Source organism: Panthera pardus, unplaced genomic scaffold (assembly GCF_024362965.1).
Source record: "Panthera pardus isolate Hobbes unplaced genomic scaffold, ASM2436296v1 HiC_scaffold_3, whole genome shotgun sequence".
Taxonomy (NCBI): domain Eukaryota; kingdom Metazoa; phylum Chordata; class Mammalia; order Carnivora; family Felidae; genus Panthera; species Panthera pardus.
The window spans coordinates 8,954,464-8,972,809 of NW_026526876.1; the positions used below are offsets into that span (position 1 = coordinate 8,954,464).

General features: G+C 45.8%; 1 protein-coding gene across 2 annotated transcripts in view; it reads left to right on the forward strand.

The window, feature by feature from the left end:
• The window catches only part of STX8 (syntaxin 8), a 254,100-nt gene that overhangs the window by 165,859 nt on the left and 69,895 nt on the right, over nt 1–18,346 (forward strand). Inside the window, exon 8 of one of the 2 annotated variants that reach the window (XM_053892661.1) lies at nt 7,616–7,941. The exons of the other annotated variant lie outside the window; for it this stretch is intronic. Coding sequence (XP_053748636.1) covers nt 7,616–7,731 — 116 coding nt within the window. The 3' untranslated portion in view covers nt 7,732–7,941. Of the gene's footprint in view, nt 1–7,615; nt 7,942–18,346 lie in introns of those variants that run through there. 2 annotated transcript variants of the gene reach the window in all.

The following is an 18,346-nucleotide window of genomic DNA, read 5'->3' on the forward strand; positions in this document are numbered from 1 at the left end:
TGCTTTCAGCTGGCCCTGTGGGGCCAGCAAGTGCTGGCCGGGCTTAGAAGGACCCCCTTGGGACGTGTATGTTTTGCATACTCAAGGTATACTTTACCTCTGTCATTTTGTGTACTGCCCAAGGTGGGGAAGAGTGCCCCCAACACCTGTTCCACATGTCTTGCCAATCCAACCTAGCCCTTCAGGAGTCCGCCATTACACCCAAGTGTCCTCATTCATACACTGATTTTCTTTTATATTTGTAAATTGAGAGGAAACAAAGATTTGGATTCTGGGGACGTCTGGGTGGCTCAGTCGGTTACGTGTCCGACTTCGGCTCGGGTCATGACCTCACGGTCCCTGAGTTCAAGCCCCGTGTCGGGCTCTGGTGCTGACAGCTCGGAGCCTGGAACCTGCTTCGGATTCTGTGTCTCCTTCTCTCTCTCTGCCCCTCCCCTGTTCACACTCCGTCTCTTTCTCTCTCTGTCTCTCAAAAATAAATAACATTTTTTTTAAAAATTAAAAATTTTTAAAATTAAACAAAGGTTTGCATTCTGGTTGTGACTGAAGTCGCCCACATGTCTTTGAACACGTAAAGTCGGTGGCTGAGACGAGATGCTCTTTGAGGTTCATCCAATTCTGTCATCCTATTTTCACACCCCTTTGAAGAGAATCAGGCACCCTGCCCCAACCCCGCTGTACCCTACAACACGCACACAGAGACGAGCCGGGGGTCTAGACCAGAACCCGATTCTGCAGGGTGGCCAGCACCAGTTTAGATACCCACAGAATCAGGGGCGCCTGGGTGGCTCAGTCAGTTAAGCGTCCGACCCTTACTTTCGGCTCAGGTCATGATCTCATGGCTCGTGGGTTCAAGCCCCACTTTGGGTTCTGTGCTGACTGCTGTGAAGCTTGATTGGGATTCTCTCTCTCCCTCTCTCTCTTTCTCTCTCCCTCAAAATAAATAAATTAATTTATTTAAAAAAAAAAAAAAGATGCAAAATTGGGGCACCTGAGTGGCTCAGTCTGTTGAGCATCCGACTTCGGCTCAGGTCATGATCTCACGGTTCGTGAGTTCAAGCCCCACGTCGGGCTCTGTGCTGACAGCTCTGAGCCTGGAGCCTGCTTCCGATTCTGTGTCTCCCTCTCTCTCTCTGCCCCTCCCCCACTTTCACACTGTCTCTCTCAAAAATAAATGAACATTACCAGAAAAAAAAAAAAAAAGATGCAGAATTATATCCTACCTGAACAGGGACTTTGGCCTGCATTGTTGCGTGTTGCCTATCTTGGCTGTAAATGTTGTTAACCAACGTCTGTAATTTTTCTCATCAGAACAAAACAAGAAAGATAGGGGAAAATTTTTAATGGAAGATACAGAGAAAAGTTTAGCAGATTTCAGTCTGTATCCAAATAGGAAAATAAAGGGATGGGATTATGGGAGTGACTCCTGGGTTTTGAGTTCAAAAAGTTGTTGCCAGAAACAGATTCCTAACATTTTTCTCTCAAGTTCGGCCATTTTCTTTCTTTCTTTTTTTTTTTTTTTAATGTTTATTTATTTTGAGATTGGAAGAGAGAGAGAAAGCAAGCTGAGGAACAGAGAAAGAGAGAGATATAGAGGGAGAGAATCCCAAGCAGGACCCATGCTGTCAGCACAGAGCCTGACATGGGGCTCGAACTCACAAACTCTGAGATCATGACCCGAGCCGAAATCAAGAGTCAGAAGCTCAACTGACTGAGGCACCCAGGCTCCCCAAGTTCAGCCATTTTCAGTTATGGTTTTAGAAGTGAGTTAGTAGGCATTTTTAAAAAATTTTTTGAAAAATAAGTCTTTTTAAGATTTTAGTACAGGTTTTCATGCCTCTCCTCTCTTAAATATTATACCCATAAAAAGGACTAAGTGAACATGTAGCTGGTTTTAGGGTTGTTAAGTCACAGCCATTCACAGATCATCCTTTTCATGTGTTATCAAAACAGAAATTCAAATATCAAATTACCGTGGCGCCTGGGTGGCTGAATCGGTTGAGCATCCGACTCTTGGTTTCGACTCAGGTCATGATCACAGGGTCATGGAGTCGAGCCTTGCGTAGGGCTCTGCAATGAGTGTAGACTCTGCTTGGGATTCTCTCTCTCTTTCCCTCTGCCCCTCTTACCCACTCATGCACGTGTGCACTCGCTCTTTCTCTCTCTCTCAAAAGAACTCAAATTACCTTCCTGATTTCCTGTGTCCACTCCATTTAGGGGTCCCCCTAGCCCCAGCCAATTTTTGGTGTGTGCTTAGAGAATGGGGCAGTTTTACTTGAATATTAGCTGTGAGAAGCAGTAACCATCGATAAATGCACGCTTCATAGCGGTGGCCGTGTGCAAAACAGCTCAGGACAAAGCAGAGCTTAAGGTGCAGAGAATCTGCCCTTGTGACTTCCTCTTGATCCTAAGGCAGCATGCCCACTTGGAACCACACGTGTTTGAAGGAAGTAGGAGGGTAGCTTAAGGGAATGTGTAGCATTCAAAAAGTAAAATAGGTCATTCTCCCTTCCCAAGCCCTTTGGCGAAGCAGTGCTATCAACCAGATATGAAGCTTGAAAGAACTCGGCTCTACATGTTGTTACATTAATGAAGGCTTTAGAGATCCCTTCAGCTGTTCCAGCAGAACCTCACCAGTGACTCCGTGTTTATTTTTGTGGCTCACCTTTTCTTTCTGTCTCAGAGCCAAGCAGTCGTGACGATTTCCAGCCGTTGAATGAGCGTTAAATTCCTAAGAAAAATTGATTTGGGGCTCATTTTCAATCACTGATGAGTTCTCTCTGCCCGTGAGCGTGAACAGTGAGATCAATTTCTCCGGATTAGCGGCAGAACGATCTTGGTATTGGACTTGAGTCTCAGTGGGCCGTGACACAGGTGTCCTCCCATGGCAGGCACCTCGGGCCTCTGCTCATCCCTGCACATCAGGCCTGCGCCTGTATCGGCCTTATATGTCTCCAGACCAGCCTCCGCATGTTCTTTCACACACTCGTTCCTGCTCCTCAGGGACTTTGGCCCTCGAAGCAATAGTCCCTTTCAAAATGACTTTTGGATTTCCAAAAAGTGTTATATATTTTTAAAGTTTCTTGTAGCTATGGACCTAAGAGTTTCCATGGTTGCATTGGCATTTGTCTGGCATGGCTTCTTCCCTGTAAATATACAGAGAAATGAAAAGAAACCCGAGCAGGGTCACTTTTAAGAGTGAATGAATATGGTGGCCTCGCACCACGGTGAATGCAGTTAGTGCCACCGAACCACACGCTTAAAGATGGCTCGTGTGGCGAGCTTCATGGTATGTGTATTTAACCACAATAAATTTTTCTTATTTAAAAAACGAGTAAAATTTGATTTCATGAAGTTACGGCAAAGGTAAAGTCATGTAATTTCTGAAATTCCTTGGCACCTTTATAAAGTAATAAACAATACCGTTCCGTACGACCATTTTTCATGTGATGCGGTAACAGAATCTTCATTATATCTATACAGATTTGCCTAAGCAGAATAGAAAAAGGAACAAAAATGCCTTCAAAAACTAGAGAACATGTCACAAATAAAACGTAGATGAATTAAGCATTGTTGTTGCTGAATCTTAACTTCCGTCATTCCTGTTAATATTAGTAAAGCACAGTTATCTGATCACTGATCTATTCCTATGTCCAAAATATTGGCAGTTTGTTTTTTGAAACCTGGAAGGAAAGTTTTACGCCTGGAATGTTTGATTTACAGAGACTTCTCTATTCTTGTTATCAGCCCTCTGGCGTTACACTTTCCACGTAACTTCAGTAACATGATATAATGTCAGTAACACAACTTTTTTAGCATGTCTATAGGGATGCCTTTGACCCGCCTTGCTGCTCCGGTTTGTTTAGAGGCAATGGAGGCCCTAAGAGTCAGGGGACATGCTTCCTCCCTTTGGTCAGGCAGCAGGCACCCCTTAACTGTGACATTGAGTCTGTTTAATTCATACTAACCGCGCCTTAGCAAAGTTAGACTTCCAGTGTTGCCAAACAATGGTTGTCCTCGTTGTGATCCAGACTCACCTCTCTTCTGCCTGTCTTTTCAACTCTGCTTCTCGTTCCTTCGTCCTGTTTTTTAATGTGAGCTGGACCTACTTCTGTGGTGTTCCTCATTCTGTGAGTATTTCTTCGCCGTGTCTCGTATTTTTGGTGGCATGTGCTGGCTTCAGTCAATTTAATACCCAGATGTGCTAGACTTTAAATATTCCTGCTTCATTCTCACCCTCCCCCCAAAGCACCTTTATTGCCAGTGGTGAAAATTCTAGACCTCAGGCAAATTTTTCAGAACAAGAGCCCTTTTAGCCCTTCGGTACTAAATAAATATTTCTAAGCACTTTGCAAAGTGGACACTATAATTGCGATACATTTTCATATGTGAAGGGAGAGGGAAAGGAGAGCCATCTAGAAGGAGTTTCTCTGGCCTGTGGCAAATTAGAAGATTTAGGTATTTAAAGGCATACATTTTTTTTTTTGGGGGGGGGGGGAAGGGGATAAAATGATTACTGATTATACCAACAGTAATCCTCAGAATGAGCACAGAAGTTTTACTATCTGAGTTTTTCTGTCCCAGCATCACACAACCTTGTTTATCTACACTGCTCATTTCAAAGAAGCCAGATCAGGGGTCTCTGGCATTGCCGAATGCCAACAACACTGTCTGGTTTTAGGCAACGAAAGGTATGGAGAAGCCTTTGGAGAATTTTTGCCCACAGATTCAAGGCTCTGTATTCAAACTTTCCTCCCTGGGCGGGATGGGTTTATTCCGAGGGTAGTAACTCCCACAGGCGATAGTATCTCTTCTCCTTGCTAATGTTCCAAGTCAGGCTCAGGTTCCTGATTTCCACCAGGAGGATGCCATAAACACACTTGACCCTTGAGTAGCATGGATTTGAACTATGGAGGTCCACTCACGTGTAGATTTTTTTTTCAATAAATGTAGTACAGTATAGTAAACGTATTTTTCTGTTCCTTAGGATTTTATTTAAGTTTATTTATTTATTTTGAGAGACAGAGAGAGTGTGTGAGCTGGGGAGGGGCAGAGAGAGAAGGAGAAAGAGAATTCCAAGCAGGCTCCACACTATCAACGCAGAGCCCTACTCAGGGCTCGATCTCATGATCTGTGAGATCATGACCTGAGCCAAATTCAAGAGTTGGACCCTTAACCAACTGAGCCACCCTACCCCCACTTCCTTGTGATTTTTTAAATAACGTTTTCTTCCCTGTAGCTGTACTTGACTGTAAGAATACAGTATAGAGTGCATACGACATACAGAACATGGGTTAATGGACTATGTTGTCAGTGAGGCTTCTGGTCAGCAGCAATCGATTAGTAGTTAAGTTTGGGGGAGTCAGAGGGCGCCTCCAACCCCTCATTGTTCAAGGATCCAGTGTCATTCTAAGTAGGTCTCTCTGAGCTCACAGCCCTGTAGCCCGAGCATCCCCCAAGGGGCTCACCTTGATGGGCCCTGGACTGTGACAATCAGTGGAGCCTTAGTCCGTTGGTCTTAAAAGCGCATCTCCGGCTCTGGGTGCTGGGCTCTTCCTGTGCACCCTACACTGTCCTCTCTCATCTCTTTCTAGTCCTTTCTTTTTTCTCCTTTCCTGTTTTCTTTCAGGGAAGTTTTCAGACTTCCAGTCTTTTTCTCCCCACTGCTCATCTCTATTCATCGCCTCAGTCAAGAGTATACCCTCCAGAGGCGTCCCTCTCAGCCTCCTCCTACCCTCTCAGCCAGCTTCCGCAAAGCCCTGTCCTCCTCTGCTCTGTTTTGTGTGTCCCAGCCAGCCACTTTCTCCCTTCGCTGTGCCATAGAGTATGGAGCCATCTGGAAGTGTGCCACCAAATAGAGCAGAAGACAGGAATAGTCCAAGAAATACATTTTTAAAATTATTTTTAATGTTCATTTATTTCTGACAGAGAGAAAGAGAGAGCAGGGGAGGGGCAGAGAGAGAGGGAGACACAGAATCCGAAGCAGGCTCCAGGCTCCGAACTGTCAGCACAGAGCCCGATACGGGGCTCGAACTCAGGAGCCGTGAGATTGTGACCTGAGCCGAAGTCGGACACTCAACCGACTGAGCCACCCAGGCACCCCAAGAAGTACATTTTTAAAAACATTATTGTATCATGGCTTTATGATATACTCCACAAATTACTTTGTAAAAATATCTTTTGTATACATTTTCTTGCCATTTCCATGACCCATTTTCAAGTGCATCGAAGCTAGTGAATTAGCACCTGTGTGGCTGCGTTCTCGCAAAATTGAAGACCAGAGCCACCTTCTCCCAACCCAGTTTCATCTCCTCATAGAAGATGTTTTGGGTTTTGTTCCTTGGTCATCTTAGCAGGATGCCAGCCATTTTGGAGTCAGTCGGGCTCTGTGGAGAACGGTCTTTCACACATTCGGCTACTTAGTTTGGAAACTGATGGATATCCTCTTTCACTGGAGTATGCGGAGGGTCGCTTCGCCCTCTTCTAGACATGGCTGACTTTGTCAAAACAGTTAAAGTCGGATTGTACTTTTGCGATCATAACCATGGATGAGGTGTTGTGCCCTTAGCTCATTCTGGTGGTGAGGACTTACAGAGGCTTAAAACCCTTTTTTTAATCCCCTAGAGAGGCTCTGTCCATCAGGGGCCAATCAAGAAAAAGAGTAACCATACTAGGTGTTTCACACAGAGGAGACGTAGTACAGAGAACTTGTTGCAACACTGTGGGAAGGACTGAGAGAATAATAAAGGGGAGGGTGGAGTAATCCAGAAGGTAGTACCTGTGCGAGGCAGCTACCACATAGACATGGGAGAAGGACAGTTAGAAGTGTGTTCCAGAGCCCAGGAGCATCCTCACCGCTGCCCTCCCAGGACTGCTGCCCAACCAGAACAGCAGGACCATGAGGGGATGACACCAGACCAGAGAAGGGCCGCCTTGCTGGTGCTGGGGCCGCAAGGGAGGCTGTGTGGCTGCAACTGGGGTCACTGAGGAAACTCACAGAGACATTGCTAGAAGCAGATGGGGAAAAAGAGGAAGAAAGACAGCTTCTATCCTTCTTCTTGCTTTCTGAACTCCTTCCAGTACCTAATATTGGCAGAAGGCAACAGGAAGCTAGCTGGCAAGGGAACCCGGGAAAAGTGGGGTTTGCAGACTCCAAGCCCCAAAATGCCAACACAGGGTGAAGAAGGGCAGGTGTAGAGCTAAGAGACAACAGGTCATTCCTGGCCTGCAGGCTCTCTACGTGGGGACCATTGAGATGTTCTCTGTATCTATCTCACTGAAATCATCTGAAGTGCTTTCCCAGCCTTTCATGTTTCCTTCAGAATTGTGAGGTTCCTCATGGACCTGTTGAATTGGAAAAAGGTTTATATGTATTCTAGAGAACTGTTTGATCAGAGCCATTGATTCCCAGCAATATAAATTTCAGAAAACCCTAAAAATATATACATTGTCGTCAACAGAAGAAAGTGTTGTTGTCACATTGAGCACCTGGAAGAAATGATACCATTTCCAGTGCTTGGCAAGTGGACCTACTATGTTAGATAATCATAGACATGAACGAATGCACAACAGTTGCACTTCATGTCTTATCATGCTATTGGCTTATATCTTTCAGTTATTTCCTTTCTATCTCTTTGTGAAAGGAAGAACTGTGAGAAGTTATCTGTGAAAAAAGCGACAAACAGAAAGGACCGTTGGCCACCCTCTGCACTCTTAGAAATTGGAAGGTAAAGCTGAAGAGACCTTCCAGAAGTTAGAACCAAAGACAAGGGAGGATATATTAATTAGAGGCTTAGTCAAGATCCAAATGATGGGAATGTCACAATGAGAAAATAGGAGCAAGGAAATTTTCAAAGAGAAGAATGCAAGAAATTTCCCCAAAACTGAGGAACAAGAGTGACCATATTGAAAGAATTCACTAGGTTCCCAGCTTAATAAATGGAAAAAAGACCCATGTCAAGGCACAGAGTAATGAAATTTCAAAACCCATAGATAAAGAGAAATTCCTGTAACTTCTCAGAGCAAGTGGAAGGGGGCACAGGGTGGTGGTGGGAGGATCTGAAATCAGAAAGGCATCCAGTATCTCATCAAAAACACTGGAGGGCAGTGAAGTATTGCAGGAAGCTCCTGGCAGATGTACTTTCCCTAATGAGAAAGTTAACTCTAGAAAGGAGATATCTGATGCCAGAAGTGAAGGAGAAAAGTAAGGAGAATTCCCTGGATGATAGCAGCGGGAAGACCCAGGTCTGTGCAACAGACCAAGAGACTCCCCATTCGAGAACAGATCTAGAAGTTAGGGGGAAAATAGAATGATATGTTTTCCTAGATGAAAAAAGTGCCCTCAGGGGTGCCTGGGTGGCTCAGTCAGTTAAGTGTCCAACTTTTGATCTCAGCTCGGGTCATGATGTCATGGTTCATGAGATTGAACCCAGTGTTGGGTTCTGTGCTGATAGCATGGAGCCTACTTGGGATTCTTTCTCTCCCTCTCTCTTTGCCCCTCCCTGCTCATGCACATGCTCTCTCTCTCTCAAAATAAATGAATAAACTTTAAAAAAAGAAGAAGAAGAAAAATGCACTGAGAGGCTGCTGGAGAGTATGCGATTTGGTAGCAGGGAATCGAAGCAATTGAAAAAGAAAGGCAATTATTAACTACAGGAAAATGAAAAGTAATACCAAAAAAAAGGAAACATAGTTACAATGTATTACTTAAGAGTGAATGTGTACATAGCCATAATAATTTAGGCATTTGCTGTTAAAATAACCTAAATATATGATATAAGTATACAGAAGATGGGAAAGAGAAGAAGTGAAATGTAAGAGAGCTAAATCCTACAATGAAGGAAGAAATGACTATGTAATATCTAAAACTGATAGAATTTAGAGATTATAGTCTAAGCATATTATTTTAAATGGTGGAGACTAAAAATAAATTGTGGGAACTAATGATGGAGTAGTCAGAAGGGGGAGGCAGAAATTGTCCTTTTTTAAATAAACCTTTTTTGAATTATTTGAATTTTTAAGTTTGTGGCATAAATCATTTTGATGTAATCATTTTCTTTAATACTGAGATCTTCGTAGGTTCTGTTATATTGAGGGATAAGCTTCTAAATAGCAAACATATCTGCTAATTAAAAATATAGAGTTTAATAAGTAGAAAAAAATTCAAGTAACTTTTGAATAGATTTCTTTGTATACCTTTAGTTACACATATTCCCAAAATGATAAGCTGCAGAAATCTCAGACTCTAAGTAGATTTGTCATTGGGCACTAGTGGTATTCGTAGAGTAATTCTGAACCTACTTTGTGTGCCTAGTAGAAGAGAATGAGTAAATAAATATATTGGTGTACTTAGTAACCAGCGTGATGCAAATACCAAATGGGGGAAGTAAGAACGAACTCTGTGGTGTTAGACTGGAATTATAAGTATCATTGTGGACTCATGATTGAAAAGTAATAAATATCCTGCTTTTAATCAGTGAAAGAGCCTCGAAGCAATGATATTCCAGTAGCAGTGAGCATAATTAGTGTCCAGATCTTGGTTTCCAAATACTGTTTACCACGAAGAGGAACCAAACTCCTTGCAGCAACAGCTAATTCTAGGCTAGGGGAGAGAAATATAAGACAACCCTACAATATCTCATGGCAGAAGTTAAGGAAATGCACAAACTATGATGAAGGCATTTCAAAAGTATATAGGAGCTGCATTAAAGGAACTCCCCGTGGTCAAATTTGGAGCAATTGAAGCAATAAAAATAATAATGATGGTAATAAACACTGGATTTTTTAAAAATGCATTCATAAGTTCACATCAATAGTAAAAAAAAAGGCAGAGGTGAGCCTGGGGAGAGGGTATTCTTGCCAGCTAATAAATGTAGGAGAGGGGCATCTGGGTGGTTCAGTTGGTTAAGCGTCCAACTTCAGCTCAGGTCATGATCTCATGGTTGGTGGGTTTGAGCCCTGCATCGGGCTCTGTGCTGATGGCTCAGAGCCTGGAGCCTGCTTCGGATTCTGTGTCTCCCTCTCTCTCTGCCCTTCCCCCACTCACGCTTTCTCTCTCTGTCTCTCAAAATAAATAAATAAACTTTAAAAAAATGTAGGAGAATGATAAAATTGTGAAATCATCATTTTGCAGGTGCCAGTGTAATTGTTTCAGAATCATCAGTGGATGCTGAACCAACCGGTGAAAGGTGATGGGAAATAGGATATTCAGTCTCAAATTATGACCCCACAGATTATTTATGAGTTGTAAAGGAGAAAAGATACTTGAACATCACCGGTATTAGAGACAAGCTAGCCTTAACACAGCTCCAAATGCGACACAGCAGGAAGTAAATGCATCGTATTTACGTCAAATTGTTAACTCAGGTCTGATCAAGAGAAATAATGAGAGTGGTGTAGACTGTCCTCGGCCCTTTGAAAGTGTCATTGCCATGGAAGAAAGAGAAAGATGGGTTAACTGTTGTAGATTAAAGGAGACAGAAGAGGGGCACCTGGGTGGCTCAATTGGTTCAGTGTCTGACTTTGGCTCAGGTCATGATCTCATAGTTCATGGGTTTGAGCCCCATGTCGGGCTGTTCTGACAGCTCGGAGCCTGGAGCCTGCTTAGGATTCTGTGTCTCCCTCTTTCTCTCTGCCTCTCCCCCACTTGTGCATGCTTTCTCTCTCTCTCTCTCTCTCTCTCTCTCTCTCTCTCTCTCTCTCTCTCTCAAAAATAAATAAACATTAAAAAAAATAAAGGAGACAGAAGATGCACCTTGTGATTTTGATTAGGTTCTGGGTCAAAAACACACAGCTGAAAGAACATTATTGGGATCTCAAGGGGGATTTAAACGTGGACTGTGTATTAGGTAAAGTCATTGCGTCGATGCTAAAAGTTTTGGTTGTAACATTGGTTTTATGCTTTGTTGGAGAATTTTCCTTGTTCTTGAAAGATGCATGCTGAAGCTTTGGGGAACGAAGGTTTATGTGTTTGGGGCTTGCTTTCCAAAGTCTCAGCAAAACACACACACACATAATACAAAAACACAGAAAACAGATCCTCTAAGTGTGAGTTCATTATTAGGTAATGATATAGACCACTTATTCACCAGTGTTACTTGGTCAGTCTCAGTGAGGGCTACACAGATTTTAATTCTTTCAAAATTACAACATTGGGGAGGGGAGGGAAAATATAAACAGGGAAGTTTCCCATGGATTTCTGTCTTTGTTCACATTTAAAAAAATGTTTTTTAATATTTAATTTTGAGAGAGAGAGGGGGAGAGAGAATGTGAGTGGGGAGGGGCAGAGAGAGAGGGAGACACAGAATCCGAAGCAGGCTCCAGGCTCTGAGCCATCAGCACAGAGCCCGAGGCGGGGCTCGAACCCACGAGCCGTGAGATCATGACTCGAGCCGGAGTCGGACGCTTGACCGACGGAACCACCCAGGCGCCCCTTAGTTCACGTTCTGATACGTTGTCTGAGGAAGGAATGAGCACCTGGTGAAGTTCTAGGTGTGCCACGTGTATGCCCTTTCAGATCGGGCTTAAACTGTAGGAGGACCTCTAGAGAAGACTCCACTTTAGTGTGAACTTTGTAGATGCTGCTCATATAGGGTCGAAAGGCTCCAGCTACTCAGGAAAGCAACACCAGTCTCACTGCAGGCTTGTCCCTGAAGACCTTGGCCATCAAGAAGGCAAGGTGCAAACCCTAAGCGTTGTCTACCCAGATAGTGAGCTTAATGGGCTCCCTCAGGGGGAATTCTTTATGAATTTGACTCAGTTTAGTTTCCCATCCTAAAAGGCATCACTCTGTGGTGAAATTGTTTGGATGTTTATCTTTTCACTCGACCATGAGCTTCCTGAGGGGTTTCGACTGGATCGGTCATTCTGGTTCCTAGCAACTAGCAAGATGACTGGCTTGGAGTTGGGTTTATTTGAAAGGCTGAACTAATGTGGGTGAGGATTCTCTGGGTCTTCTTCACTGAAGACTTCTTCACTGAACTAATGTGGGTGAGGATTCTCTGGGTCTTCAAGTCAGGCTGGAAAGGTGAGATTTGAGTAGGTAAAGAACATTTGTTAGATTATGAATGGTATGAATTGGGTACACTTGGCTTTGGTCCAGTATACCAATGTCTAGGACCATCAAAAAGAAATACCACCTGTCACGTAGGTAACTTCCTCAAGTCTGGTAGCTTGCGGCCAGGTACTGCCCATCATTCACTTTGCAAAAACGTCCACATGTACCCTATGGTGGAATATCACTCAACCAGAAAAGAGAATGAAGTCCTGATACATGCTGCAATATGGATGAACTCTGAAACGTTCTACTAAGCAAAAGAAGCCAGATTCAAAAGGTCACACCCTGTATGATTCGTCTACACAAAATGTCTAGAGTAGTTAAATCCATAGAAACCGAGGGCAGATCAGTGGTTGCTGAGAGGTAGGGTTTGGGGAGGAATGGGGAGAGATTGCTTAGTGGGCAGAGGGTTTCCTTCTAGGCTGGTAAAGACACTCTGGGGTAAGGTCGTAGCAGTGGTCCTACAACACTGTGGATGAAATTAATGGCAATGGACTTGCATGTTAAAATGGTAAATTTTAGGGGTGCTTGGGTGGCTCAGTCATTTGTGCCTGCGACTTTGGCTCAGGTCTTGATCTTACGGTTCGTAGGTTCCAGCCCCGTGTCGGGCTCCATGCTGACAGCTCAGAGCCTAGAGCCTGCTTCGGATTCTGTGTCTCCCTCTCTCTCTGTCTTTCTCCCACTGTCTCTCCCGAAAATAAACATTTAAAGCAAAATTTTAATGGTAAATTTTACATTATCTGTATTTAACGACAATTTTTAAAAAGCCACTAAAAATAAGGACTAATTCTTAGAAAGACTAATTTCTCTAGGGTCCTGTGGTTTCAGGCAGCACAAGCAATTTGGGAAGGCTGGGGGTTCCTGGTTTAAAAGTTCCAGTTTCATATAGAATGACAGTAGGTTATTCAAGCAAACTAGGATAAGCCGGGGGCACATCTAGCTTTTAACATGTTGCTCATGAGGAGAGGCATTTCTTTCTGATCTTTCTGAGTATGTCCCCCTTGTCACTGTCAGAAAAGTGGCAAGGATAGGACACTGGATCTGACTCAGCACGGCCGCTCTTCTCTCTGGCATCACGATTGCCAGTCAGCAAGTTAGAAGCTCCAGGGAGGCTGTTCCCTTCCTGGCCTCCCGGCTTCTGACTTTGTTTTCTTTTTCCTAAAATACTTGATTTGGATGCCTGTGAAATCAGCCCCTAGATGTGCACAGTATGGAAGGCCCCCCATTGAGTGTTTGATAAAGTTTTCGAGTTTTGTAAAGAACAGCGACCAGATGTGGCCAGCATCCGTGGTTTGTGGCCAGCGCTCTGCTGAACTTTTTCTTCCCATGGAACCCTCTCTGAAGTTCTTAACTTTCTATGACATGCCAGAGCCTTGAGGGTCGGGGTGAGGTGGCATGGCTCGGCAGACCGCAGGGAGATCTGTGTTCCTGTGGTTGTACGTGGCTGGTCGTGGGTGAGATGGGGAGGAGAGTGGGAAGGAAGGAAATGTAAGAAATGAGCCGGGAGGAGAGGGAGGAGGGGCACTGAGGTCGAGGAGGAGAGACCCCCATCCTCCGCAGCCCCCCAGTGACAAGTGCCTCTGTGTCCCTAAGGGAATCTGCTTCCTGTGCTGTGATTCCTTTTCTTGGGTCTAAAAAATGAAGTAACCAACAGTGACTTATTTCTAGAAGATTTCCTGAATTGATGAGAGGTGAAAAGTATGGACTTTTGGGTTAAGGCCTGCAGATGGCCAGATCTGTAGCCGAAAGCTAGCAATGACATACCTCGAAATATTTCTTCTCCTCGCTTCTGTGAAATTCTGTGTTGACCTGTGCCATCATTTCGAGTCACGTAGGCCAGGGCTCACGTTTTCAAATGCCCATCAGGTAAAGAAAATGAGAGCTGCAGTCCAGGTATATAGAGTTTGGGGGTGCTGGGTACGTCACACGCCCATCTGGACAGGATGCCTGCCTGTCAGGTGCTGGGACTCACTGCCTCCGGGGAATCTGGGCCCTGGGTTACCGGATCAGCTGCTACCTTTCCTTTTTTTTTTTTTTTTCTTTCTTGAGAAAAAGAGAAACCACCTGATTTTATGTGAAATTTGTGAGTCTTTGAAATTCTGTCCAAATCAGAACACAACTGCAAACTAGACCTGGCTGTTTGGGCTGTCAAGTTAAGGCCACTGATTTAAGTTAGCCAGTCAGTTCTATAGACACAAAGGCTGGATATGATGTGGGGGGTCGTGCAGAGGCCAAAGAGTTTACTTTTAAGAATAACACAATTTCGGGCACCCGGGTGGCTCAGTCGGTTAAGCATCCCAGCTCTTGGTTTCAGCTCAGGTCATGATCTCATGGTTCGTGGGTTCGAGCCCCGAATCAGGCTCCGTGCTGATGCGTGGAGCCTGCTTGGGATTCTCTCTTTCCATCTCTCTCTCTCTCTCTCTCCCTCAAGAATAAATAAATAAACTTTTTAAAAAATGTAGATAGAAATGCGTGTGTGTGTGTGTGTGTGTGTAAATATAAAGCCAGGAAATCCTCCATATTAAGGAAATTTGAGCTTTGATGAGAAATAATTTTATGCCCTGGTTGGGGGTGGAGTGGATAAGAGGAGACACTGTGGGTCTTGGTAGGTGGGGACAGGGGCATGAGAGTCTCTGGTGCTGGGCAGGGAGAACCAGGCGGCGGGAGCAGAACACAAAAAGAAATAAATTACCTTGGCCTCAAAGACAGGCTTCCTGACTTCCACATTTACCTGAAGCCTCCTGGTCGTGTGTGGGCCCAGCTCCCCCTTCCCTAAATGCAATGGGAAATGCCCCCCCCCCCATTACTTAAAGGTGAAACCTACAGGTAAAAGCAAGGAAGAGCCCCATGCCAATGTAGCAGAAATCCTGGACCATGAACAAGGTAGATGAATGTTGCCTTCCGCTGTTATTTTATGTTTGTAACTTATTTCCTTGTACTGCTAATCAGTTCTTGTGCGGCCTGGGCTGTACTCACTGTTACTTGGGTGTGTTCATTTGCTCTTAAAAAAATGAAGGAAGGAAGGAAGGAAGGAAGGAAGGAAGGAAGGAAGGAAGGAAGGAAGGGGAAGGGAAGGAAAAGAAAAAAGAGAAGAGAAAAGAGAAAAGAAAAGAAAAGAAAAGAAAATTTTAAAAAGTTAAGGGAACCCCGGTGAACTTTATTTTTTAATTAGGTAGGATCAATGAACATGCCATTTCTCCAAGAAGAACCTTATCCAAGATGAAACGGGAACGCAGGCATCATCCCCTGGGGCAGGAGTGGCCATAGCCAGGAGCAAGCGGAAGAGGAGAATGGCAGGTGGGGAGGGCCTAGGATGGGGAGGGAGGGCTGGTGGCCAGTGGAGTTGGAACTAGAACATTCTGTGAGAAACCTGCGAGCCGCTCTGGCCGGTGTGCCCGCCCGTCTGTCCCCAGTTGGGACGTGTCCTTGGCCTTCCCCACCCCTGGTCCGCCATCCATCACCACCGTGCCTGCCTCCCCTGCGCTGATGGCAGAATTTATAGTCAGGTTCTGGAAAAGATGGAAAGGCATGGCAAGCGGGGTGGGGCGCCTGGGAACCAGTTGCGAAATGATAAATCAAGGCCTCTTTAAAGTCTACGATTATTTTGGCATCTTCCACTTTTGGGTTCTTTATACGAGAGGCTTTGAGAAGCAGGGCCACGGCTTACAATGTATGAGTTTTGTTGGTTTTTTTTTTTCTTTTTTAAGAGGGGGAAAAAAAAAAACCAGTTACAGTGATCAATTTGCCAGCTTAAATAGCCGTTGGCTTCTTCGTGGCTGTTTTGCACCTAGGAGTAGAGATCAGAGCTGCAATTAACCCCGTTCCTCTGATTTTACTGTCTCTGGGTAAACTGAGCCCCATCCATCATGCCAAGGGCCCGGGAGAAAGTTGGAGTGGCTGGGGGTATCCGGGACGACAGTGTGGGCGGGTTTCTAAGGCTACCCAGGGAACAATTAAACCGCCACTGTTCCTCACTCCTCGCAGTGGAGCAGAGACCTTCGCCTCTCATTTGCTGGTGCAGAGACATCAGACCCCCGCTCTTCCTTCTCTGGAATCAACCCCACCCCTGGGTTCCAGCTGTCCGTGCCACTCAGTGCTCCCTGCGTGCCCCCCCCCCCCCCCGTCTGCACATCTGTCTCTTAGGACTGCCCCTCGTTCCCTGTTACCTCCTGTGTCTCAAACCAAATTCATCATTTACAACAGCCCCCCTTCCCCGCCCGCCCAGACACACATACCATATATCTAACCTCCACGCCCTTGAAACCAAAACAGACAGCGAGCCTCCCTCGGGTATATGTGTGTGTGGCACGACCTTCCCAGTCCCTCCTCCTCCCCCTCCACTGATTCTGTGCCCCCCTCCCCCCAGGCCACGGTGGTTCTCACGCACCCACCCCCGGCCTCTCCCTCTGCGTTCCTGCTGCCACCACTCAGGCCGGCTGCTGCTACTGTCCCTTCCTGAGAGGCTCCCCAGCGTCCCCATCTCCGGTCTCACCTTTCTCCTGTGCATCTCGGACACGGCCACCCACTCGATCACGCTGAAACCCCACGCCCCATTGCCAAGCCGCTGGCCGTAATCCTGCCGGAAGTGCAGCCTGGTCCTGCGACACAGCCCCCAGGCCTTGGCTCTGGGTCCGAGGCCCCGTGCAGCCCCTCTGCCCTTCCTCTTCGCTGCCACCTTCGTCCTGTGCCCCTGTGGGAACCCCCCCTCCCTGCCGAACTGGGCATCCCCAGTCTACTTCTGCTGCTGCGCGCGTGCCCACGCTGGCCTTCTTCCCCCGGTTGCTGTCCCACTTTACGTCTGCTTCAGCTCTGCTTTGCAGTTGGGTCTTGTGGCTAATACTCCGCTTTCCCCCCACTCGAGCATGTCTTTTTACTCTTTATTAACGAAACACGAACAGGGGCGCCTGGCTGCCTCGGTCGTTTGAGCGTCCGACTCTCGATTTCGGCTCAGGTCGTGATCCCAGGGTCGTGGGATCGAGTCCCCTGTCAGGCTCCACACTAGGCATGGAGCCTGCTTAAGAGTCTCTCTCTCTCTCCGTCTGCCCCTCTCCCCCCACCCCCCGCCTCAAATTAAAAAAAAAAAATTATATTAAAAAAACAACAATACACAAACATAAAGGGACCATGCCTCTTCCTGTGTGGTCACCACAGGGCAGCAAAGTCAGGCAGGCCAGCGAGCCTGGTGGGGAGAGTCACTGGTTTAGACTCCCTCTCTTGACCGGGCCGGTGGGGGGGTGGGGGGGGTAGGAGGGGGTGGTCAACCCCGAGTGATTGCTGCCATGTGGGTCTACCTTGATTTTTCAAGAAAGCCGGAAGTCTTAATTTCCTGGTGAAATTGCTTAATTTCTTTTCATATCATACTTAAAAGGTGCCACCTACCAGGGAAACATAGTCCCTTGCAGTTACAATTTAAAGACGACTACAACGTGGGGCGCCTGGCTGACCCAGTTGGCGGAGCGTGGGACTCTTGATCTCAGTGTTGTGAGTTCGAGCCCTGCGTTGGGTGTAGAGATTACTTAAATATAGGATCTCAGGGGCCCCTGGGTGGCTCAGTCGGTTGAGCATCCAACTTCGACCCAGGTCATGATCTCACGGCTTGTGGGTTTGAGCCCCACGTCGGGCTCTGTGCTGACAGTTCAGAGCCTGGAACCTGCTTCGGATTCTGTGTCTCCCTCTCTGCCTCTCCCTGACTCGTGCTCTGTCTCTCTCTGTCTCTCAAAAATAAATAAAATGTAAAAAAAAAAATTTTTTTTAAATATATAAAATCTTTAAAAAAATAAAATCTACTACACGGGCACCATGGATACGAAATAACAGTGGATTCTGTGTTCAGATACAAAATAGGGTAATAATTCTGCTCTTCAGGATGGGTCTGTGATCTGTAAAAGTACGTGGCGTGGAGATTTGGGAATTGGAGGTTTAGACTACGAATTTGGGATTCAAATGACAGGAGAAAAATATGGCAGTGTTGGCCACTTTGCCTTTTACAGATGACCTCAGTAAGACAACATCTCCCTTAACCAGCATAACCAGATGCCTTTAATGTCTCCTTGTTATTTTCATTCGTGAAAACGTTCCAATGAAACAACTCTTACATGGAATTTTACTAGATTGACGTTAAAGGGCAGGCCCTTTGGGGGGGGGGGTTGGGAGGGGGGGACAGGGCGTGGCTTTTACAGGTTGAGAGTGTCTGTATGTTGGGGAAGTTGGGGGAGATCGCAGCCCAGACCAGGCAGATGAATGACAGAAGGTCACGGGAGGGAATTCAGCAGCTGTCTGCTTTGATAGGCT